The 24,443-nt window shown below is 38.5% G+C and overlaps 1 protein-coding gene across 4 annotated transcripts in view; it reads left to right on the forward strand.

Moving 5' to 3' along the window:
• The window catches only part of CHN1 (chimerin 1), a 199,089-nt gene extending 176,820 nt beyond the window's left edge, over positions 1 to 22,269 (forward strand). For all 4 annotated transcript variants that reach the window (XM_050751783.1, XM_050751785.1, XM_050751784.1 and 1 more), the window contains 5 exons: positions 9,312 to 9,485; positions 10,208 to 10,285; positions 12,702 to 12,839; positions 19,883 to 19,988; positions 21,389 to 22,269. In XM_050751783.1, the coding sequence (XP_050607740.1) occupies positions 9,312 to 9,485; positions 10,208 to 10,285; positions 12,702 to 12,839; positions 19,883 to 19,988; positions 21,389 to 21,560 (668 nt within the window). In that variant the 3' untranslated portion in view covers positions 21,561 to 22,269. The remainder of the gene's footprint in view (positions 1 to 9,311; positions 9,486 to 10,207; positions 10,286 to 12,701; positions 12,840 to 19,882; positions 19,989 to 21,388) is intronic.
• The last annotated feature ends 2,174 nt before the right edge of the window (positions 22,270 to 24,443 follow it).

Below are 24,443 nucleotides of genomic sequence, written 5' to 3' on the forward strand. Positions count from 1 at the left end.
TACCTACTGGAGAACAATGACCTTAATGAGCCTAGTTTGCCTTTATGAGACTGTCTTGACCAGCTGATACTCTGCAACAGTTTTTTAAATGTTTTATGGCTGTCACAAAAGCTTTTCTTTCATGAGTAAGGGTGTATATCATTTCCATTTTGAAAAAGTGAAGGCCATCTACATAAGAATTCTTAGCTATTAATAGAGAACAGGTACAGCACCTATGAATAATCTTTGGGAATATGCTACAACCCCAATCATGTTGGAAAGAAATGTTTTGGAACATTTATCATGACAATAATATGGGGGAAAGGAGAAAAAAATCATCCCCATCTCCCCAGCCACCCACATTAATAGCCTCTACCTCTTATTGTGTGTGAGTAAAGATCAGGAATTGAAAGAAAAGCCTTGAGATTTTTCATTTTATGTTATATCTTGTCCTTAAAAGCATTATATTCAGTGTGATTTGAACCATATTAATGTGTAATACAAGCATGAATCAACTCATTTTGAAAACACAGAGGGTTGGGATTTGAATTCGTTCTGTTTTCTATGACAACTAATTATATTTGGATTGATAGTGGGATTCTTAGGTATAAAGTGGCTTTGAGGCTCATCTGGCCTTTGACTATCTAAATCCAAATGCAAAGAATTGAGAATTTAAAGAGAGAGTGTACACTAGCTGTGATCAGCTGAAAAATAGGTCCCCAGAGATGTCCACTTCTAATTCCCACAACAACATTCCTTGTTCCTTTCATGGCACGAAGAATGTTGCAGATGTCATTTAAATTAAGGATATTGAGATGGGGAGTTTTGGGTTGCTATGACAAAATACCACAGAGTGGGTAATTTATAAGTAATAGAAATTTATTTCTCATATTTCTGGAGGCCAGGAAGTCCAAGATCAAGCTGCCAGCAGGTTCAGTGTCTGGTGAGGGTACAAGTTATGCTTCCAAGATGGTGCCTAGAAAACTGTGTCGTCCAGAGGGGAGGTGCCTAGAATGCAGTGTCCTCAGGAGGTGGCAGAAGAGTATAAAAGGGGCCAACTCCCTCTGTCAAGCCCCTTTATAAGAGCATCTAATCCCATTCGCAGGGGAGGCGCCCTCATAACCGAATCATCTCTTAAAGGTCCCATCTCTTAGTACTGTCACATTGGCAACACCTGAATTTTTGAGGTGACACTCTCAAACCACAGCAGGGAGAATACCCTGGATTGTCAAGGGAGGTCTAGTATAATCACAATCATAAAGATCCTTATAAAAGGGAGGCGAGAGGTTGATAAAGATGATATAAGGACAGAAGAAGAGGTCAAAGGGAAGAGAAGATGCTATGCTGCCGGCTTTGAAGACAGGAAGGAGTCACAAGCCAAGGAATGCAGGTGGTCTCTGGAAACCGGAAAAGGCAAGGAAAGAAATGGATTCTCCCCTAAGCCTCCAGAAGAAATGCAGACCTGCTAACACCTTGATTTTAGCCCAGTGAAAGTGATTTTGAACTTCTGACCTCCAGAATTGTAATATATGCTTGATGTTTCAAGCCAGGAGTTTGTGGTATTAATAATTTGTTACAGCAGCAATTGTAAACTAATGCACTAACCACTAAACAAACACTAAAGGTATTCTTTCCAAAGAAAAATGGCAGGCTGTCAGAAAAGAAATGTATATATCTGCCTTTGATTCCTGAGACAGCTTGGTTTGTTCTGCCTTCTTTTTTCAAAATCCACCAAGGCAAAAGAGAGCTTGTCAGGAATGTTTAAAGGAGGGTTTGCCAAAAGCAGCAATTTTGTAGCCCTCACCACAGCCCTTTTTTAAACATCATGTAAAGGTATTGGGTAATGTTCCAACCACCAGGCTGGCAAAGTTGCTGTAGGAGTCAGACTAAATCCAGCTAATACCAGGCAAGCTGTCCCTTCAGGACTGAAAACGCTGGCTTGCTGCTAAGCACACCACAGTGATAAGGACAACTGAGGGAGCAGCAGGGACAATCCTGAGAATGCTAATCATTACATTACATGGGCTATTCAAAACCACGCAGTGCAAGGTGACATCGCAGGCATTACACAGTCTGACCCACTGAAGTCACCCTTCCTGTAGCCTCCTCTGAAGTGAAGAAAGTGATGTTGCAAGGGCATAGCTAACTGCAGATTGGAAACGGTGCTCCTCCGGCTAGAATATTTATGACCCGAGTAGGTAGCCTTTAAAAATCAAGTTCAAAGGATGGTCGTTGTTCAATTAGAATAATTCATTTGAATAGTTTTTTTTTAATTTATGAAAGGAAAGCTTATAGGTTATTATGTAATCATTGAGACTGTCAAACATTTGTCTTTAAAAAAAGATTATTCCAGCAGCGTTCCTGAATTGTTTTCATCTTAGCCTTACCAGAATATTCTAAGAAATTAAGAAAGATAATTATTTCAAATCAGACATGTCAGTTTAATGTGGGTTGTTTATGAAAGTGACTTCCTATTTTCAGTGTATCATTATCTTTGCTGCCTCCAAAGGGAAATGGCAGGAGTTTTCCTAATAGTAAAGTGTAAGTATTTATTACTTCAGGTATACAAGCCCTTTTAGGTTGAAGAAAATAAGTGGAAGTAATGTGTTTTATTTTAACTACGGTTTTGATTGATTGTACCTAAAGAGTTACGTTTGTCCTTGTAAGCCAGTGAGAAATTGGTAAGACTTGCTTAAGTTTCGTGGAGTCCCTTTTAATTGGAAACAATATTTTCATCAATATCCCAAAGAATAAAGCATTCTGCTTAATTTTGCTTATGAAAATAATTCTGATGCATATTAAAATACAAACGATTCCACTTTCCTGGGGGAAAAAAAACAGATACGTTTCAAAACAAATTTTTGCCATTATTTAAAATATGAACATTCAGAGAGAATGATTATAATTTCAAATCTTAACATAATTATATTATCCTTTAATCCTGTCAATAGAATGTAAATATCAGCTATTCCTTTCAAAAAATTGATTTCTGTGCTCTCTAGATATAAAACCTGTGTTTTAGCAAAATCCAGCCCCAGATTTGAAAGTAACCTAAAGTTGGTAGTCTAAGTAATAGAAATATTTTTAAGAAAGTATAGAATAAAATGTGACTTGAATTTTTTATTCCTCCTTTCATATGTTTATTCTATGCTTATTAACTTGAGAAATTGGAACAGAGAAATGTGGTTTAATAGTAACATAAAAATAACCTACCAAACCAAGAGATTCAACAAATGAAATCATTTATGGACCTTTGATTACTATTATTATTTGTAGTATAGAGCTTCCCTGAGAGAAATGGAACTATATAAGAGTTATGTGACTTTAATAAATAAGTATGAAAACCAAATAAAGCCTTAATGGCAAGCTGAAATCTTGATATACTGTTAGTCCCTGAAGCAGCAGTTTTCAGAGCAAGCTCAGGGCTAGTGAATTGCACTGTGAATGTAAGTGTATAAAAAGCAGATTTTAATGACTTTGCCATCTTTGGCAAAGACTTCATATCCAGTCCACCAAAAATTTAGCCTTTGAGATATATTGTTAAAATTGAGCATAACATACTAATATTTTCATATAGTTTTATCTTATTTAAATAAAAGAGAGAACATCAGTTTAAAAAACATTTCCCTCCTCTTAAATACCTAAATCTGAGCTCACTCATCACTTTATCCAGTCTTCACTGAGTCACAAATAAACTTAGGAACCTGCTGATGTTTAAAATGGGAGATGAATGCTGGACGTGGTAACTCACACCTATAATCCCAGAACTTTGGGAGGCCAAGGCAGGTGGACTATCTGAGGTTAGGAGTTCAATACCAGCCTGGCTGATATGGTGAAACCCTATCTCTACTAAAAATACAAAAAATTAGCTCTGCATAGTGGCGCGTGCCTGTAGTCCCAGCTACTCAGGAGGCTGAGGCATGAGTATTACTTGAACCGGGAGGCAGAGGTTGCAGTGAGCCAAGATCGCACCATTGACTCCAGCCTGGGTGACAGAGTGAGACCCTGTTTAAAAAAAAAAAAAAATTGGGGGATGACTCCAAACATTCAAAGGAAAAAAGTCAATACCAAACCATTAGTGCCATTCAGATGTTTTATGTATATGCATCACAATTTTACTTTTTTGCTTTCTACTGGATTTTTATACATAGGGAAAGAATATAACAAAACAAGTTTTATCACTGCATTTTAAAAACCCTACCAGATCAATTATATATATAGATATCTATAAGGGGACATTTGGGTAAAATATAGCAGTGTTTTTTAAACTCAAATCTATACAATGAATAATGAGTACAATATACATTTTTGAATAAGAGGTTGAAAATAGCAAATTCATCTTCAATAATGGAAAATATAACCACGAGTACATGATATACTGTATGGTATACGTGGGGAAAAGTGGTGTGTATGACCCAGTGGGAAGAGGACAGGCTGGGAATCAGCAATCTAACATTTCAAAGTCAGTTCTAGCACTTTCTGGCTGAGTAACCTGAACAAGTCATTTAGCCTCTCTCAACCTCATTGTCTTCAGCTTGAAATGAACATATTGGGATAGTTTTTACCAAGAGCCCTTTCTGACTCAATCTGTGACCTGTGTGTATTACACTTAAAGTATGAAGTATATCAACACTATTATTAGATTTTGAAGCTTGTTGAATTTCATGCTTCTAAAACATTGTTATAAGAGTTCTTCCAGTTCTGGACAAGGTGGATAAATATGCTTTTATTACTCCCGATAATTATAACAAAAGGCACTGGACAAAACATATACATCAACTATCAGAAGACTGTAAAAGTTGAAAGGCAGACTAAGCACCTCAGGATTCCACAGCCTAGCAGTGAGTTCCTTGGTGGCTAATTTTGTCTGTTTTAACCTCCAATGCATCCCAGCCTGGTCACCAGAGAAGCCCACGAACCATAAATGCCAACTGGCAGAGATTAAAAATAATCCCCAAAAAAGGCTGTTCTTTCTACCTAACGCAGTGGGAAAAGGGCAGCCCAGCAACACAGAAACCTTTCAGCCATACCTTCCATTCTCTAGGTAAACAGAGACCCTTCTGCTACACCTTGTCAGTGGATGCTGCAGCAGCAGAGTCTGTAGGTACAACCTAGTTTTCCACCACTGTCTTGCAATAGCAGTGGTGCACTCTACTGCAAACCTGTGAGTGGAACCCTAGCTTCCTTCCATTCCTGCCTTGCAGAAACTGGTATCCCTCCTTTGCTGAGCTTGAGAGTGGGATCCTGACTTTCTTCCCCACCCTATAGTAGAAGCAGCACCCTCTCAGCCCAAGTCTATGGGGAGAGCTGTATCTTCATCCCTAACCTGCAGTAATGAGGCAGCTGAGAGTGGTGAGAACTCTATCATCTATGCCCACCGTGCAGTTACATGTAAAATAGTACTATTCCCCAACCAAGTTTGTGGGCACAGCTTTGACTTCAACCCTACCTGCAGTACTCTCCCTCCCACCCAGTGCACAGAGAATGTGGAGCAGAGTCCTGCCATTTGAGTAATAGACAAGTGGGGCAGAAACAATAGCACTGCAGTAGTATTAAAAAAAACTTTGTAAACTAGGTTGACATTTGGATCACGGGCTACACAAGGGCATTCTAAATCCAAACAGATTGACTACAGGCTACAATTTTAAAGATTTAGTAGGAACGAGAGTCAAATAATACTCAAAATATCAAGGATACAGTTCAGAATTACTCATCAAAAGTTACTCTGGAAATAACAAGGAAAATCTTAAATAAAAAAGGACAATTGACAGACACCAATAACTACAATATCTGTGTCATCTTGATGTTGCTATCAGACAAGAAAAGCAGCTGTCATAAAAAATGCCCCAACAAGCAATTATGAACACTCTTGAAACAAATGAAAAAAAAAGGAAATATCAGAAAAGAGATAGATATTAGGAAGAACCAAATAGAAATTTTAGAACTGAAAAATATAATAACTAAAAGGAACTCACTGGATTATGGGCTCAGTAGCAGAACAGACATGACAGAGTGAAGATGAACTTGAAGTGAAGATCAATAGAAATTATCCAAGTCAAACAACAAAGAGAAATTATGTAGTTTTTATTTATTTATTTTTTTTTTTTTTTAAGAGAGGGTCTCGCTCTGTCATCCAGACGGGGGTGCAGTGGTGTGATCATAGCTCACTGCAGCCTTGACCACCTGGGCTCAAGCAATCCTCCTACCTCAAAGCCCGCTGAGTAGCTGGAACTACAGGCACACACCACCACAATCACCAATTTTTAAAAATTTTTGTAGAGACAGGGTCTCACTATGTTGCCTAGGCTTGTCTCAAACTCCTGGCCTTAAGCAGTTCTCCCACTTCAGCCTTTCAGAGTGCTGGAATTATAGGTGTGAGTCACCATGCTTGGCTTAGAAAATAGATTTTAAAAAGTGAACTGAGCCTCAGAGACCAGTGGGACCATAACAAAACTTTTAAGCATTTGTATTGTTGGAATCCCAAAAGAAGATAAAGAATGAGAGGCTGAAAAAATATTTGAAAAAATTAATAGCTGAAAACTCCCCAAATATGGCAAAAGCAGTCAAGAGAGAAATGATGCATTACTTACTTGGGGATCCTTTTATTGAAATGAAATACATTAAGAACAGTGTAGATATGGAAGCATCTGTATCCCCAGTTATCCAGTTCCTTTTCAGGACCTGGCCTTCACATCTGACAAATATGAAATTTTTAGCCTTGAGTTCAACTTAGCTTCTAACCTTAAGCTGATTGACAACCTTGAGGTACTACATAGAAAAAGCCTCTCGGCCGGGCGCGGTGGCTCAAGCCTGTAATCCCAGCACTTTGGGAGGCTGAGGCGGGTGGATCATGAGGTCAGGAGATCGAGACTATCCTGGCTAACATGGTGAAACCCCGTCTCTACTAAAAATACAAAAAACTAGCCGGGCGTGGTGGCGGGCGCCTGTCGTCTCAGCTACTTGGGAGGCTGAGGCGGGAGAATGGCGTGAACCCGGGAGGCGGAGCTTGCAGTGAGCCGAGATCACGCCACTGCACTCCAGCCTGGGAGACACAGCGAGACTCCGTCTCAAAAAAAAAAAAAAAAAAAGAAAAAGCCTCTCAAAGTGTTATTTCATTTTTCTAAACAACAACATAGTTATGGTAAACACAGTTTACTACAGGTATGCATTTTACATATATTAACATTGAAGCCTCACATGAACTCTAATAAATACTATTATTGTTCCCAATTTACATAACTGAGGTACAGAAAATTTGAGCAACTCACTCAAAATCACATAGCTAATAAATTCTAGACTGAAGTCTAAGTTATAAAAGTTACCCAAAACATTAAAATATTCAGGAGACAGGAGATCTTTTAAGTGGACAGTTGGTTTGCCTTATGATTGAATCAGATCTCTTATGTATTCTCTAATACAGAGATAAAGAAGAATTTGGGACTTGGTTCTGAAGTCATTTGGACATTAATGATATGGAATAGTGTTGGGTCATTTGTTCAGATAGTGCAGATTGAGCTGTTTGTTCTGGAAGCCATTCTGTATTCACAAGCTGACGTTCCTTAGGGGTGATAACTTTTGGCACCATTAGCACTGGTGATGCCATCTTCCACACATATGCAGAGACCCAGCTTCACTTGACACCTAGCCTTTCTTTGTACCTGGAGGTGTTCAGTTCATATGAATTCTTTCCCTAGAGTTGCCACAGGCCTTAAGTTCTTACTTCAAGTTGTCAGTGTCTACACATTTAATGAAACAATGATATTGTTTGTAAGTTTTGGCTAATTTTCCTTGTCTCTGTTAACTGTTACCGCTATATATAACTAGATCACAGCTAATAACTTTTACCAAAAGTCATGATAATGATCACCAGCATTTGTCTAGCATTTTATAACATTCAAAGCACCTGAATGCATTGGCTCATTAATTCTCATAACAATTTTGTGAGGTGAATATTAGGATCCCTTTTCTGCCAGAAACAGCAAGCAAAACTGAATGGCATTGTACGATTTTCAAATTGACTTCCTTAAGACCTGGCTATAAATCATATATTCGCCACTTGGACTGGATTTACAAGAGGTCAACATCGAGTTTTTATGAACTTAAAAACAAATAGGTTATGTTCTTTTAAAACATAAAAATGACATTTATTTTAGTTGAATTATTTAGGTATGGTTTCTCACTCTGCAGTCTAATTTAACAAAATATTTGTATTCCTCTCTACCCCATCTAAAATGTCTTTGTGCTTTTCTTGTTGAAAAATAAAGTGTCTCACAATATTAACTAGAAAATGTTTGGTTTCTGGCATCTTAGGAGTTATAACTAAGTAAAATTACAAAGCAAAAGAGTAACTTCAGTAGAGGCAGTATGTGTCTAGTGTTAAAATTGTAGACTGACTCTAGGGGCTTCCAGATAGCTGAACATGCGGTGGTTCCTAGAGGGTGATGCACCCAGGGAGGGCTGGAACCACCACGTTCCTTTCCCCATTCCTCATTCTGTACATCTTTTCAGCTATATCCTTTGTAATTAAACAGTAAACATTTTTAAAATGTGGACTCTAGAATCATCCATAGGCTTGAGTTCTGCTGCACTGTGTACTAAATGCATGGCCTTGGGTAAATTACTTATTACTTGTGTGCTTGGTTTTCTCAGGTATAATATGAGGGAAAAAAGTACCTGTTTCATAGAGCTTTGTGAGTTTAAGTGAAATAATAAATGTAAAGCACTTAGAATAGTGCCTGGCACTAGTAAGCCCTCAATAAATGTTAGCTGGTAATAGTATAGCAATAAATAATAGTTACAGCTATTTCCAGCTACTAGAGGAATTTATATATTAGTTATCATATATATAGAGAGGATTACGGATAGATATAAACCTGAGCAGCACCATTTTAAGAGGGCCCTGGATACTCCTACTTTTGGAGGTCCAATTCCACTTTATATCACATATACTTAGAATATAATTATACCCCACATTAAATAAACTTTTTATGTAACTTTAAAGAAATTGGTTAATTTTTTATTGGCTATTTGACATATTTTGTGGACTTTGAATTAAACACTTACTAATTTTGATTTTTCATTGTATTCTTCTGAGATCATATAGCAATTAAATGATGAAGCATGAGCAAGAATTCTGGTCTCCTGGCTTATAACCAAATCGTTCCAAGAGAAAAGATGAGAATATTGTTTTCCCACCCAGAAGGAACTGCTGGAGTCTAGTCCACTTTAAAACCTAATTCAAGCTGGAGTGCCTTTTGCTCAAATTAACACTCCAGAATGCTCAAAACTCTGAAAATAATATTGAATGTTTCCTTTCTTTATTCTTTTCTTAGATTGTGGTTTGAATGTTCATAAGCAGTGTTCCAAGATGGTCCCAAATGACTGTAAACCAGACTTGAAGCATGTCAAAAAGGTGTACAGCTGTGACCTTACAACGCTCGTGAAAGCACACACCACTAAGCGGCCAATGGTAGTAGACATGTGCATCAGAGAGATTGAGTCTAGAGGTGAGGCATTTGCAGTGTGGGTTGCAGTGGTCTCCTTTCACTACCAGTACCAGTCCTGATGCCTTTTGGGTACCTCATTGCACAATACGGTTGTCTTCTGTAATTTGGAGGGGAATGGTTTCATATGTCAAATGATCTCAAAGACTGAAATGAATTAATTTAACAAGTAATTAAATAGCTTGATTTCAAGGTACATTTAACCAAGTATAGCAAATATGCTTATATAAACATATATTTATAGATGATGCTTCCAGTCTGCAAAAGTTGACAGGTAAAGACAAATTCATTTTTCAGTTTTTATATTTTTCTTTGGTTCAAGAAGCAAAAGTGTAAATGCTCTACTGAAACTATCTAAAGCCAAAAACAGAGCTGCATCCTAATTATTCTTTCCCACTTGGGAAAAACAGGCCTATATTTTATCTTAGTCTTCTGTTATGTAAAAGAATTTATGATGTAATTGGGGTGATGAATTATTTCCCTTAAGACTTAATATATTTGACTTAATTAGACCAAATGATGAGCCAGATGATATTCAGGTGACAATAGGTAAGAGTTAAAGAACTGTGTGTGAAATCATTTTATTTTGGGAGAAGAGTGTGAAAAGATTTCTAAACATGTATATTTTATTTCTTCTGACACATTACCTCCCAGCTTAAAGTGTGAAAAGTTAAAATCTGAAGAAAAGACATAATTCAGAGAAACTAACTAGTTTTATTTGTCAGGTCTTAATTCTGAAGGACTATACCGAGTATCAGGATTTAGTGACCTAATTGAAGATGTCAAGATGGCTTTCGACAGAGGTATGTTTTTCACAATGTTCCATAACTTAAGACAATAATACTCTTTGCCAGATTTTTTATGAGGTATTTTTTGCATTATTTTTTCTAAATCATCGATGATTATTATACCAAATTTTAAAACTTAGCTTATAATTTTTTTTTTGTGAGTTGTAATTATTAAACAGTCAAATTTCAGAATGCAAAAGAAGTATAAAATAAAACTATGTTACCAATATTTGAGTATCCAAGGGTGGTCCATGTTCACCAAAATAGAGAGCAATTACATTCGCCAAAAACCATAGAATAAAGAGTAGGATCTATACCATTACAGATCTCAGGCTTCTCAGGCTTGAGTTAACCCACCTCACCCTGCCTGTCATCCATGCCCCCCTGGCATCTTCATCACCATCTTCGATGAGCTGAGACCCAAGCCCGGACTCGTGTGTTGGGGCCAGAAAGCTGAAAGCAGCTTTAGTGGCCTTCTGTGGGGCTCCCATCCGCCACTGTAGGAGAAGGGGCCTAGTCAAAGAAAAGCTCAGTGGAGCTTAATTTTCTTAGCTAACATTTAAATTAAGATTTGCTTCCATGGTTCTCCAATTTGTCTTTGCTTTAAGGACTAGAACAAGGTGGTTCCAAAGAAGACCTGTAGCCTTGAATACAGGAAGTAAAGGAGTAAGAGTTAGTGATCTTTTAAAGAACCACTTTCCTTTGCAAGTACGTATTCCAGTTCTATCACAGAAACCTCTCCCTTTCACAGACCTCCTGTAAGCAACAGAGGCAGAAAGCAAAAATAATTAAATATTCATTACCAACCTGAGGGAAACAAGGCCAGCCCAAGTACGTGATTAAGAGCAAAGAAAGGGAGGTGAAGTAATGGTGTATTCACTCCGAATAAGCATCAGGAAGAGCAGTCCTGAATCCCTGACAGGTTGAACGGGAAGAAGCATCTCTTTACTCTGGAAGCTCTACAGCTGAGCATGTCCATTCCCAGCCTCTGGCTACGAGTCTCAAAACTAAATTCACACTGACAAAGAAATTGAATGTTCCTATGGACCCCAGAGAACAAAGAAATGGCACAGTTTCCTCTATTGAAAATATAAGACAACCATTTTGTGACCTGAAAACACAGATTTTAAAATCTGACCAGTAACAGATTTTAAAATTCATGGAGAGCTCACCTTGGCTCCCTGTAGCCACACTGCTGGGGGCCAGTCTTTGGCCTCCCAAGGCCAGATCTTGCAGATGAGTGTACCAGCACTCATCTGCAAGATCTGTAGAAATGATGCAAAGGATTTTAACAAGAGTTACAGGAAGCCAGTGACTCAGATCATTAAAATCAGTTCTGTATATAAATACTGCCCAATTCCATGCATGTTCAAAGGAATAGGATATCAAATAAACAGAGCAAAATAATTTGGAATAATTAAGGATGATCACTTCTGAGAGACATAAACCTCAAGTAATGAGATCCAAGAAAGAAGACAATATCCTTAGGATGCTGGAATGAACTCATTTAAGAGCCAAGGTAAAAAGGCAAGTTTGGGAAAATCTTCCCCAGCTTAGTCACTGAATGGAAAGCTGACTACTCTGACATCAGCAGCTGCCATTATACCTCTGCTACATTTTGTCCTTTGGTGGAATCACAGATACTTATGTGTACAGTGAGAGATCCATGGTCAAAGCAAATAAAATCTCATGAGCTTTACCCCAGAAGAGCCCCAGTCTGGTGGAGGCAAGAGCAGAAAGTAAAGAAACAATCAGGAAACAGATATTATAGACTGTGCTGATATGGTATAGCCCTACTTAGAATGTAGTACGTAGATATCAGATTCCAGGATTTTTTTGCATTATTTCAAAACAGAAAATAAGTAAATAGATAATACAGGTGGAAGAATGTATTTGTGTATTTGTGTATACTTACTAAAAAGCAGGTTTTAAAAGAACCAGTTTAATAACAACATACATAGGAAGCCCCGGCATGTTACTCTTTTAGGCTCCTAGCTTGTCTAAATCTATTTTCCATTGATTCGTTAACTCAAAAATATTAAGCAGCTACTATATGCCAGGCACCATGTTCTTTACTTTAGATACGATGGTTAACCATGTACGCTTGGTCCTTGCACTCATGGAGGGCTCACTTTAAATAATAATCACACAGTAGCTATTGATTTTATTTTAATAAGGGCTATAAAGGAAAATATTAATAACTGGGGAGCTTAACCTGTCTGGTAGGGCAGGTGAGGCATGCTGGAGATCAGAAGAGGCTCTTTCACAGAAAATTAATCATTAATATGTGACATGTAGCACACTAAACTTTATGTTAAAAACTGAAGCATTGCTAATCTTTAAAATCTGATTTATATACAGATATGTCTTTCATTAAAACAGTGCTGTGAATCCAGATATTTATTTTTGTTTCTTTCAACATCCTTAAAAGATGGTGAGAAGGCAGATATTTCTGTGAACATGTATGAAGATATCAACATTATCACTGGTGCACTTAAACTGTACTTCAGGGATTTGCCAATTCCACTCATTACATATGATGCCTACCCTAAGTTTATAGAATCTGCCAGTAAGTATGAATGCATGTATTTCAAATAACCTGACAACCTCCTCTTGGTAATCACTCTTCCTGGTTTTCTGGTTAACTTGAATGCATTTTTGAAATATTTCCCCTTTGCCTCTCTCTATGGTTAATATACTCACAAGAATTTTGCATTGTTCTGTAACGTAGATTATTTTATAACTTAATACCATGAGAAGCTTCTTTGTAATGTGCTAAACCTCATTTTCCAAAATAAGGCTTATACCAGTGCTCTTTAGACGTAGGCCAATGCTTTTGTAAAATAAAATAAAAATGAATAACTGGAAAAGTAAAATTAAAAAAACAAAACCAGGCCGGTGGTGGCTAATGCCTGTAATCCCAGCACTTTGGGAGGCCGAGGCAGGCAGATCACCTGAAGTCAGGAGTTCAAGACCAGCCTGGCCAACATGGTGAAACCCCATCTCTACTAAAAATACAAAAAATTAGCTAGGTGTGGTGGCGCATGCCTGTAATCCCAGCTACGCAGGAGGTGGAGGCAGGAGAATTGCTTGAACCTGGGGCGGAGGTTGCGGTGAGCCGAGATTGCACCACTGCACTCCAGACTGGGCAACAAGAGCAAAACTCTGTCTCAAGAAATAAAAACAAACAAAAACCCAACTATCTTTTATTAAATTCAGCAAGCATAAGATTTCTGTCAGATTGCTATATGTTTCTAAATTCTTATTCTCAGTTTCTGTACTCATATAAGTTAATGCAGACTATTAACAGCAAACTGGCACTGGCCCACAGATCATACTTTGAAAAGCACTATTTTATATCAAGAAGTTTTTTTAAATTCCAGTTGAAATGAAAATGAGAAAAAGCAAAGGTTTATTTGTCAAAGTTTATGCTGTAAAAATCGTACCTGTAATTCACACTTCATTTTTTAAAGAAGGGAGTTCTTAATGGTTTTAAGTATTAGCATTACCAGTTTTTTTGGAAAAGATAGGCTATTTCTGTCACTTTGCTTTTCTCTCTTTAAAACCATATGTTGTCTTCATCTTTAAATGATAACATCACTTCCTTAGTAACACTAATTTGCTTTTTGACTTGGGAATTTCATGAAGTACAGTCTTTCTTTGTTCTAAATTTTAGTTTCCCTTTCAGGGCTTTTATGGAGGATTTTTGTGGTTAGTTCCATGGAGCCCTGATTTCTTGTGGGTCAGCTCAAGCTCCCATGTAGAGAACAGCCATGAGAATTACACTGAATTCTTTCAAAGCATTAGGTTAGAAAGCATGACAAATTCTAGGTCTCTTATGGACTCAGGGCTGATCATGAAAATTTGTATGAGGGATCTAACACATCCTTGTCTCATGGGGCAGACATTTCCTCTCCAGACGGGTAAGTCTCTTTGCCACTCATCTAGAAAGCAACACACACACACACACACACACACACACACACACAGAGCCTGTGAAAAGCTGCGCGGTCCACGGTGTGCTGTGATCCCCAGGACTCTGATCCCACTGAAAGTGGGTGAGTTCCCACTCTGTTGTTGCTTGGAAGTAAAACTGAAGCTTGGCTGTATGCCTAACTCCAGGGCACACGATCAGCAGAGGACAAAGCAGTGATGCAAACCCAGGTTCTGAACTCCACATACCGCCATATCTAGGAAGAAGTAAAAGCCAAGCTTCCTCTTGGATTTTGAGGCCTTTGCCCCCACAATTCCAAATGACCTCTCCTTTCCTCACACCCACCTTAGCTGCTGAAAAAAATCTCTTTTTATTGTCCTTCCAAATCATTTGTCATCACTGTGGAGTTTGTTTCTGAAACAGCCTTCCCGTCCAAAATTAGCACCCCTTATCTCACCTCTCAGAGAACTCTGGAAACCACATCATAAGAAAGAAACTTTTGGAAATCAAGGTAGAAATTTCTCCTTATAATTTCAGCTATTTGGATGTCTTGATTTATGTGACACCAAAAACCCTGGCATAATATTGATATATAATATAAATGTTTGTTGTACATGTTTGATAGCAATATCTTGTTTGTGGAACATTGTGTCCTTGTACACTCTCTTCTGGCAGTAGAGTAAGTTTCTTTCTTTAGATGTGCAGATACAGCCATTCTCTTAAAAGGCAGATAAGAAAGATGAGAGAAATTAACATTTATAGAGCATAGACGAGGTGCCATAGACGAGCACTTTACATCCATGATGTAATTTTAGAAAGGAGGAGATGTGATGGAGTATCAGTAAATTGTGTAAGGTCACATTGCTCACTAGGGGAGGTGGCACTGGCATTCACACACATTTCCAAGGTGAGAGCCCTTGCTTAACCCACTCTGTCACACTGCCTGGCTCACTTGATAGAACAGGGAATGAGACTTACACAAGGGAAGGAAGGAAGGAAAGAACCCCTTTCAAATGAGAGACAGGGTTAAATGATCCTTCCTAATGCAGATATAGTCTCCAAAATTTTTTTCTCTCTCAGCTCCTAAAAATGTCTCTGGCGTTTATTAGCATCCTTTGCCAACAACAACCAAAAAAAACAGAATTTACATTAAACTTTTCTTCTACAAAAGCTGTTTGAGCTCTGCTTTTGCTGCCTTCTTGGAGGAACCTGCAACTTTAAAGCTGGAAGGGAGTGACCGCAGGAAATGAAAAAAGGAAAGCAAGGGTGGAGAAGGCCCGATCATCCCATGCTACAGCTGGAAGTTCTTCCAAAGCCCCTGGAAACTCCATGATAAACCCACCTGAAATCTGGGTTCACTAACCCCCCCGTTCCTCATTCCCTCTCCCCATCAGTTAAGACATTGCTGCCCTAGGATAAAAAGACAGGTGCTTCTCACAGAGCCTCCAGTAACCCAGCATTATGGATGCTTCCTGGTCACGATGGAAACAGCACTACCAAAGTTGCGCTCATGGTAATGAGGGGAGAAATCTTCCTCTGGCCAAGGATTCTGAGAGCTCTGTTCCCAGAGCATCTTAGAAAAGCTACTTGTCTCAGTGTGTAACCTTGAGTGAGTCAGATCAACTCAAATAAAACCCAGGGTTCTTGGTCCCAAGCAACTTAAAATTTCTGGAAGAGAAGCCTGGGAAGGAGAACTTGTTAGTGTTTCCTCAGCCCTGCCACTGAGCCACCCCTTTTGCTAAGTTTTAATCTTCTTGTATTCAAGTTTCTCTATGTAAAATTAACTAGACATACTGTAGAAGAGCTTTTAATTAGATCTTTATGGGCTTAGAGTCTTTATTTCCTTCTCCGACAGTGTTCACATTTTCCAGATCCTTCCAGGCTGTCCTCTAATGCCATCTGCTCTTCCCTGGACCTCTCAGCTGCAGACCGTCTTTTTCCTCTGATTCCTATCACCTCTAATTGGATATCTTTACTGCCTCCTTCCTTCATGCTGGAAGGTTATAATTACGTTTTGTCTTCCTACTTCACAGGAATCCCTTTTAAAGGGAGGAGTTCTCGCTCATGTTCCTTTTCCCACAGTACCTGTGATAGTCCCTTACTTACATAATAGGTGTAATAAATATTTGTTGAATAAGTCAACTTATAATTTTATATTGAGAACTGTAGGATGTTAGAGTTTGAACATATTCTAAGGGGTCATGCAGCTAGACTCTCTTCTATAAAACATTCTTTTTGAAATATTTAGTTCCTGCAAGCTCACTCACTGCTTCCAGAGGCAGCCAGTTCACTGGTGGACAGATGTAACAGTCATGAAGCCCTTCTGTGTACAACAGAAATCTGCCTATTTTTATTTAATAACTCCCTCCCATTAGCAGTGTTCTTGGCCTCACCCTTTTCCATGTGTATTTTGTATATTTGACAATTGATGGTCATTCATCTCTGAATACATTCTGTTTTGTCTATTTCTCTCTTAAATTATGCTTCTTACGGCTAAAGAGTTGTGTTCTCTAAAAAATGGTAATGGGTAATACTTTAGTAAGTGGAAGAAAAGGAGAAATGAGTTCCAGGGAAGAATGTCTGCCAATTTGATCTCAGTATATTCAGTGCATTTTGTCATTTGTTTCCAAATGTATATCTCCAGCCTGGAGATGTAAATGTTCTCTCCCTGAACACCAGATTAATCCACAGTCAGCATGTTCATTTGAATGCCTGACAAACATCTCAAATGGAACTTTTCTCCACCAAACCTCCTCCACCCACAGTCTTTCCGATCTCAGTTAACAGAGGCCTCGTCCTCGCAGCTGCCAAAGCCAAAAACTCGGATCATTCATGATTCTTCTGTTTCTCATACATCCTTCGTCAGGAATCCAATGAACTCCACCTTCAAAATATACCCAGAATCCAACAAATTCTTATCACCTTCACTGATACCCGCTGGTCCAAGCTACTGTCATTCTTCACCTGGATGTTTTTAATAATTACTGGAATGGTCTTTCTGCCTTTATTCTTTGCCTTCCAGTCTGTTTTCCATTGGCCAGCCAGAGTACAGATAACTGAAAAATACATGTCAGATCATGACCTTTCTTTGTTGCTAACCTTCCCATTTATCTTAGTAAATGCTAAATCCTTAAAATAGCCTGCATTGCTTGACATGATCAAGTGCCCTGTTGCCCTTCTGACCATACCTGCTAATATCCCCCTCTTCACTCAACTGGCAGCCACAATTGGCTCCCCGCTTTTCCTCAGACATTATAGGCATCCTCTCCCCTCAGGATCGCTGCATGGCTGCTCCTCCACCAGCGCTCTTTCTCCAGATCTCCACATGGCTCATTACCATTGAGGTCTATCCTGACCACACCACTTAAAATTGCAACGCCCCAATACTTCCAATGCTTTTATCCTGCTGTATTTCCCATCGCACTTGCCTCATTCCAATCGTGTAACTATAATATGTCATATTCATGGTTTATTGTCAGTCACCCTCAGTAGCAAGTAAACTCGCCATGCGCAGATTTTTTTTTGCTCGCCCGGTAACACTGTCTCACAGTTCTCCCTACAGAGATTAACTGTGGAAATTAAAAGGAAACGGTTATTCTTTAATTTCCAGATTTGTGTAGTTTCAAATTAATTTAATTTATCTTATAGTAAAAACTAGAGCTGGGTGCAGTGGTTTATACCTGTAATCCCAGCACTTTGAGAGGCTGAGATCACTTGAGCCCAGGAGTTTGAGACCAACCTGGGCAACATAGTGAGACCTCGTCTCCAAAAAAAAAAGAGTAACATTTAGCTGGACATGGTGGTGGCAACACCTACAGTCCCAGCTACTTGGAAGGCTGAGGCAGGAGGATCACTTGAGCCAGGAAGTCAAGGCTGCAGTGAACCATCGTCATGCCACTGCACTGCAGCTGGGGTGACAGAGCTGTCTCAAAAAACAAACAAAAACCCTAACTAGTGATTGCTATAGTAAGTGGAGTATTCTTTTATTCTAGAAATTCGATGATTACATTTCAGTATCTGAGCTGGCACCACTGTTATAAATTGGCACTTTTTAAAGGCCCCGAAGTTCAGAGACCATACATCATTTATCATGGCAAAAAGCAAATCCATTCTTCATTCAAAGAAATGAGCCAGGAACTATGAGGAAATTTTGGGTAGAGATTGTAAAATGGTCAAAGTTTGTTTGAATTAAAAAGCTTCAGTCATTGTTCAGTTTCTGAAATTTATCACATCTGCTTTACCAATGCTAGGAAATTTTCACATTCATCTTACACCAATTTTTACCTGACCTCAATTCATTACCATTGAGTTGGTTTGTTTTATAAGTTGGAAACACTAGGATTTTTGGTCTTGTGTCTTGGATGTTGCATTCTGGTCAGATGTAGTCTTCATAGCATTTCAAGGCCGCCATCCTGATTAGGACTCAGCAGCATGTAGTCTCATTGAAATTACCTTGAAACCCAATTTTTTTTCCCCCACCAGATGGAGTCTTGCTGTGTCACCCGGTCTTAGAGTGCAGTGGCACAATCTCAGCTCACTGCAACCTCTGCCTCCCAGGTTCAAGTAATTCTCCTGCCTCAGCCTCCCGAGTAGCTGGGATTACAGGCACCCGCCACCACACCTGTCTAATTTTTAGTAGAGATGGGGTTTCACCATGTTGGCCAGGCTGATCTCGAACTCCTGACCTCATGATCCACCCGCCTCAGCCTCCCGAAGTGCTGGGATTACAGGCGTGAGCCACCGCACCCGGCCTAACCCAACTTTTAAAAGCACCCCATCCTTTGACATTTGAGTAGAAGCAGGAATGTACTGTGGTGCTCTTTTTTTGAGATTACAGAATTCCAAATATGTTGTTTTCAGTTATATAGATGACTAATGAATTGAATGCAGTCTGACCTCAAAGGAATGTGCTGGGGTTTTGTTCATTTGGAACTAAAACATTCAAATGTAGATGGTTCCCTTCAAAATTTACACCTTTGGAAGAGTCACATTTATTTCAGGGCTCCCGCCATCAGGCAAAACACTTGGAAGTGCCTTCAAAGTCTGCCGTGCATTCTTCTGAATGTCTGAGTCATAGAAAATTTTGCATTTTGAAGGTAGATTTGATTTTTCTATACAAAGTAATTTAAAATTAAACATAATGAATAAAGCAAGTAAATGTTGGATGGTACATGTTTTGGTTTAAAAAGAAAAAAGTATGAATATCAATAAGACTTTCCTGGGGTCAGAGTGGGTAATGGAGTGACATGGTTAGTATACCATTGCTGAAAATGGATATTTTAAGCAGTGTACCATCCCGTAAGTATTATTCTAAGGTTACTTCATTTGCATGTATAAGTTTTTATCTGTGTCGACATGTCTGAATTTTTTGTAGTTACATCCTGTATTCAATGTCCAATTTCTGAAGTTGTCAGACTCCAAGACACTCAAGTGACAAAATTAGATTTTCCCTCCATCCCCAAAAGTCCAAGTAAATAGTGTTGCCACATTGAAACGAAGAGCCTTTGGAAATCTGGACTTGAACCTTAAAAATAATTTCCGAAGCTGTTGGACAAGGAATTATAAGAAAGCATTTCTTACCAGTTTCAGAGGATTATCACAAGAATAGAATTCAGTGAACCATTTGTATCAATTTTGTGTTAATGCTTTTCTTCTTGGTATTCAACTTGCCATTTTAGAAATTATGGATCCTGATGAGCAATTGGAAACCCTTCATGAAGCACTGAAACTACTGCCACCTGCTCACTGCGAAACCCTCCGGTACCTCATGGCACATCTAAAGAGGCAAGTTACAGACTTTGAGTCTTATACTTGTATTGCATCCAAATTTTAAGGACAAAATGAAATGAAGGGTGAAAGAAAGGACAAATGATCTATTGAATGAATAAATGCATAGCCATATTGTCTTTTGCGAAATTGTACTAGTTGAGAAGGAACGCTAAAAATATTTTACACTACAATGCTGAGTACAGACTTGATTGTGTTATAAATGGATTTGCAGTTTCAGTATATGTTTGCAGATATGCTAGAAATACCAATATTCTGCCAAGGACGTGCACTAATTTTTGTGGAGAGAGTTGTGGCTGCAGAGACCTTTGCATAATAAAGCAAGAAGAAAGCAACTTAGAACTTGCAAGGCAGCTCACTTTTCCTGTCTTATTGCTCCAAAAAAAAGCACTTCAAACTTGGTGATGGGATTTTTTGATTATTGAATTAATGTTGCCAATACTGCAAACTGATGTAAAAAGTGGTGCAGTAAAGAAGTAAGGGATAAAGGGAGGAAAGAAAAAGTATTTCAGTTAGTTGTGGTTTGATGTTTTCAGGCGATTGATAGTCATGCAGTTTACTCCCTTACTCGGTCACCCTTGGTCTCTATCAGTTGAAGCAAAGGTTTCCAGATTATATGACCAAGTTTTGGTAGTTTTAGGTTTTCAAAATTTAAAACCGATCAGAAACAAAAATACATTTGTGGCCAAAGGCATGAGTTATACAAAAATGATATTTAGTCACTCATGAATGTTTAAATTTTTCCTCTCATTTAAAACCTTTGTTTAATGTGCTTACAACTTCACTTATAAATTCAGGTTTGCTTCCTATTGGGATGTAATTAAGTGTTCCACGCTAAAACAAAGGACTAACTCTCAAATGATATTCTCTGTGCTACTGTGCAGTGGTAAAAAGCATATAAACACATACCCTCCCTGACGATGCTGCCTACCCATAGCCATTGCTTATTACTGTCGCTGCTGTTCTCTCCCTAGACACTTATTCAACTGTCTACTTGTAAAACTACTCTATAGCAAAGACAGCCAGAGTGAAGGGAGAGTGGGTGGATTAAATCAAGGTGACCCAGTTCCTTCTCAGCTATTTGCAAATGTAGGTTTAGAACTATAGGCTGTGGGCTGTGGGCTGTGGGCTGTGGCAGGAGGATCCATAGATAGAACTGAATCCATACAGTCCAGCACATTAACACAGGCTTGAGCCTCAGTGATCACCACAAGTTTAAATTATCTCTTAACATAGTTTACTTTAGGGAAAGTCAGTACTTTGATATTACAGAGAAATAACCTGTTGATAAGTAGATGCAAACTTTTATTGTGAATCTTGTTGTTTTAGTGTTCAAGCACAATGAAGAACATATGGCTTACACAAAGTCATTTATTCCTGGTACTTGCATTTTTCAGAGTGACCCTCCACGAAAAGGAGAATCTTATGAATGCAGAGAACCTTGGAATCGTCTTTGGACCCACCCTTATGAGATCTCCAGAACTAGATGCCATGGCTGCATTGAATGATATACGATATCAGAGACTGGTGGTGGAGCTGCTTATCAAAAACGAAGACATTTTATTTTAAATTTTTAATTTGAGGGGAAAAGAAATGTTTTACAGATGAAGGAATGTTTTATAGTAATTTAATTTGCTCCTGTAGCTGCATTATTTCTTGATTAGAGGTTTGGGCATATAACCAGATTAAAGTGAAGGAACTTTCTGTTGTTTTTGTAGCACCGCTCAGCTGTCTTGTAAAACAGTGAACACACGCTTTCCGGTTCTAGTAATCCTGGGTGTTTATCACGTTCAGAGAAACTCAAGCTATTGCATGATTAGCCCCCTATCTGGCAAGGAAACCCCATACAGAAGAAACAACAAACCTGCGCCTGCACCGCCTCTGCGTCCTGGGTAGTCTGTGCTTGTAATCCAGCATGTTTCACAGAGTAAGCCTGTTGTGACTTTGCTTTTGGGGTCTATGTCATTGGTTTCTGATGCTTGTACAAACATGCACACACAAATGGATAAAACAGCACCTCTGGCTGTTGCATTACCATAGACCATATCACATGCCTACATTTTGCAAATGATTTCTGGTTTCTCTTAGTTCTTCTCTAACATAGTACTTTCTTTCCAGCAAAAGCAAAAGGTGTTTTCAGATTTGTTACTTTAATAAGTTATCCGTACCAATAAAAAGTGTACAACACAGCATTTTCTGTTAAATTATTATTGGTTTTCAGTTGTAATTTTGTATTTTTTCTGGCATGCATTTATTTATTAAATTGGCCTTTAGAAATCAAAAATATTGATAGCTTACTTTTTTCTGGAAGAATATTCGGGAAAATGTGTTTGGCCATTTATTAAATACCGAGTACTTCTTCTGACCTCTTTTGTTTACTGTTAAAAGTGATAAGCTCCTAAAATAATCATTTAAAACTGCTTACAGTTAGAACAACCATTAATTATATTTATTTTTCTTCTTGTATTACTCTGGCAGAAATCTAGAAAATATTTTCTTCACACTTTTTAACGAGGGGTTGGGCAGGAGTTCCTTCCAGAGCTCTCAGAAGAAGAAAGAGGCTAACTAAAAAGAGTGACTTCTTCTAAACATTTGATTTGTCAAAAATGTACGACATCAACATGCATTGAGCTGACAAGGCTGCCTGAGAGATAAGCCCCAGAGGGCAGCCTGGTGGCCAGAGAAGGGGTCTGCAGCTAGGGGCCAGGAGCCCGGATTCTGGGCCTGGTACTGTCACTGGCCACCTGTGTGGCTTGGAGCCAACGTTTCTGTGCCTATCAGATGAACGCCCTTCTAGAACAAAAGTTCCATCCTGCTTTCAGATTTTTAACAATAAAAGACACATGTTCAAACTTTTAAGATTATTCCAAAAATAATGGGAACTGATGAAAATATGGACTGTTTCCATATTTTTGCCCCTAGGCTATAGTAGGAAATTGATAGTATGCTTTCATTAATCTTGATATTGAGAAAAATATGGTTTATTCAGTAGATATTCCATCTCAACTCTCCAGTCAGCCAGTCTCCTGTGAAGAACACCACTGCACTGAGCAACATCAAATACATGGATTGATAATATACAGAGATTTGTATAGCATAGAATTTTTTTTTAAATGGAGGCCACTAAAAGGCACTAAACAGCAAGGCAGTGCTTCATCAAACACAGTTCATATGAGAAATCTGATCAAACGAATCTGTCCCTGGGTTAAGTAAACCAATTGGACTGCTATGTGTTCGTTGCTGAAGTCAGTTTTCTACAAAGTTTTTACTTTTAAAAGAGAAATTTGGTTGTAAAGGAGTATACTTTATTAGAATGGATTCACCATTTTTTCCTGAGAGAAATGTTTGACTTTAGAGCAGGCACTTACTAGAATTAGAGGTATATTTGGAGCAGAAGGTCATAGTAAATAGGAAGCAGATGTTCAGAGAAAGTTCTGAGCAAGTCTTCAGACAGTTATTGCTTACTGGCTCTGTGAAGAATGTGCTTAGTATGTTTTTACACAGAAGGATGTGTGGTTCATACCCTCAGGATGTATAGAAAGAAATAACAGCTACTTCATCTGTGAACATGCTTGGACTGTTGGGTGACACTTCCTTGAAGAAACAATTCCCAGTTGCCTAGGGAGGGTTTTGCCCAATGATTAACCAGGATCTTCTACACATATCTTTCTATGACCAGTGGGAGATTTCTTAAATCATGACTTTTTATGATGAGGCAGATGTTTCTATTTCTAACACAATCAGGAGTGAGAGAAGGAACCAATAAACCACTCCACCATCACCCACAGGTTTGACAGCACTACAGATACTTTGCCCTGAATGCTAAGTTCTACATCATCTCAGTTTTCTGGATATCATTTTTGTTTATATATTGGGAAACCAAAGACTTCCCTTTTACATTTTTTTGTCTTTAAATGCCAGTTATATCAGCTGACCAGAAGAACTAGTCCTTCACTGAATTGAGATTTAAAACGTTTCTGTAATTGGAAGAATGGATATTTATCAAGATGTTTCTGGTTACTTGATGAGGTCAAATAGAGGCCCTCTGAATAAATTAGGTTCAGGGTTCCGATCATTTTTTTTTTTTTTTAATTTCCTTTTGTGAGTTTTTTGTTTTTTATATCTTTTGTTTTGGGTTCTGATCATTTTAAATAAAATTATTTAGAGGCTACTGCCCCACAGCTGATTATATATTATGGGCAAGTCCACTTAAAGAGCAAAAAGTGTTTTTATAGCTTGATTTGTCCGTAACAACTGTCTGGCACTCACATTGGTCCATTAGAGTTGAGCCAAAGTGGTAGTGCCCTTCATGTATGTCATCACCATGCATCACACGCCCACTGAACATCCAAGTTGGTTCTGCCCCTTAGCTGGCATGCATTGTGATAGAGGGGAATGCTAAGGAGTCTGGCATCAGCAAGGATCTGTCAGCCTAATTTTTAGAGATCTAGT

Source organism: Macaca thibetana, chromosome 12 (genome assembly GCF_024542745.1).
Source record: "Macaca thibetana thibetana isolate TM-01 chromosome 12, ASM2454274v1, whole genome shotgun sequence".
Taxonomy (NCBI): domain Eukaryota; kingdom Metazoa; phylum Chordata; class Mammalia; order Primates; family Cercopithecidae; genus Macaca; species Macaca thibetana.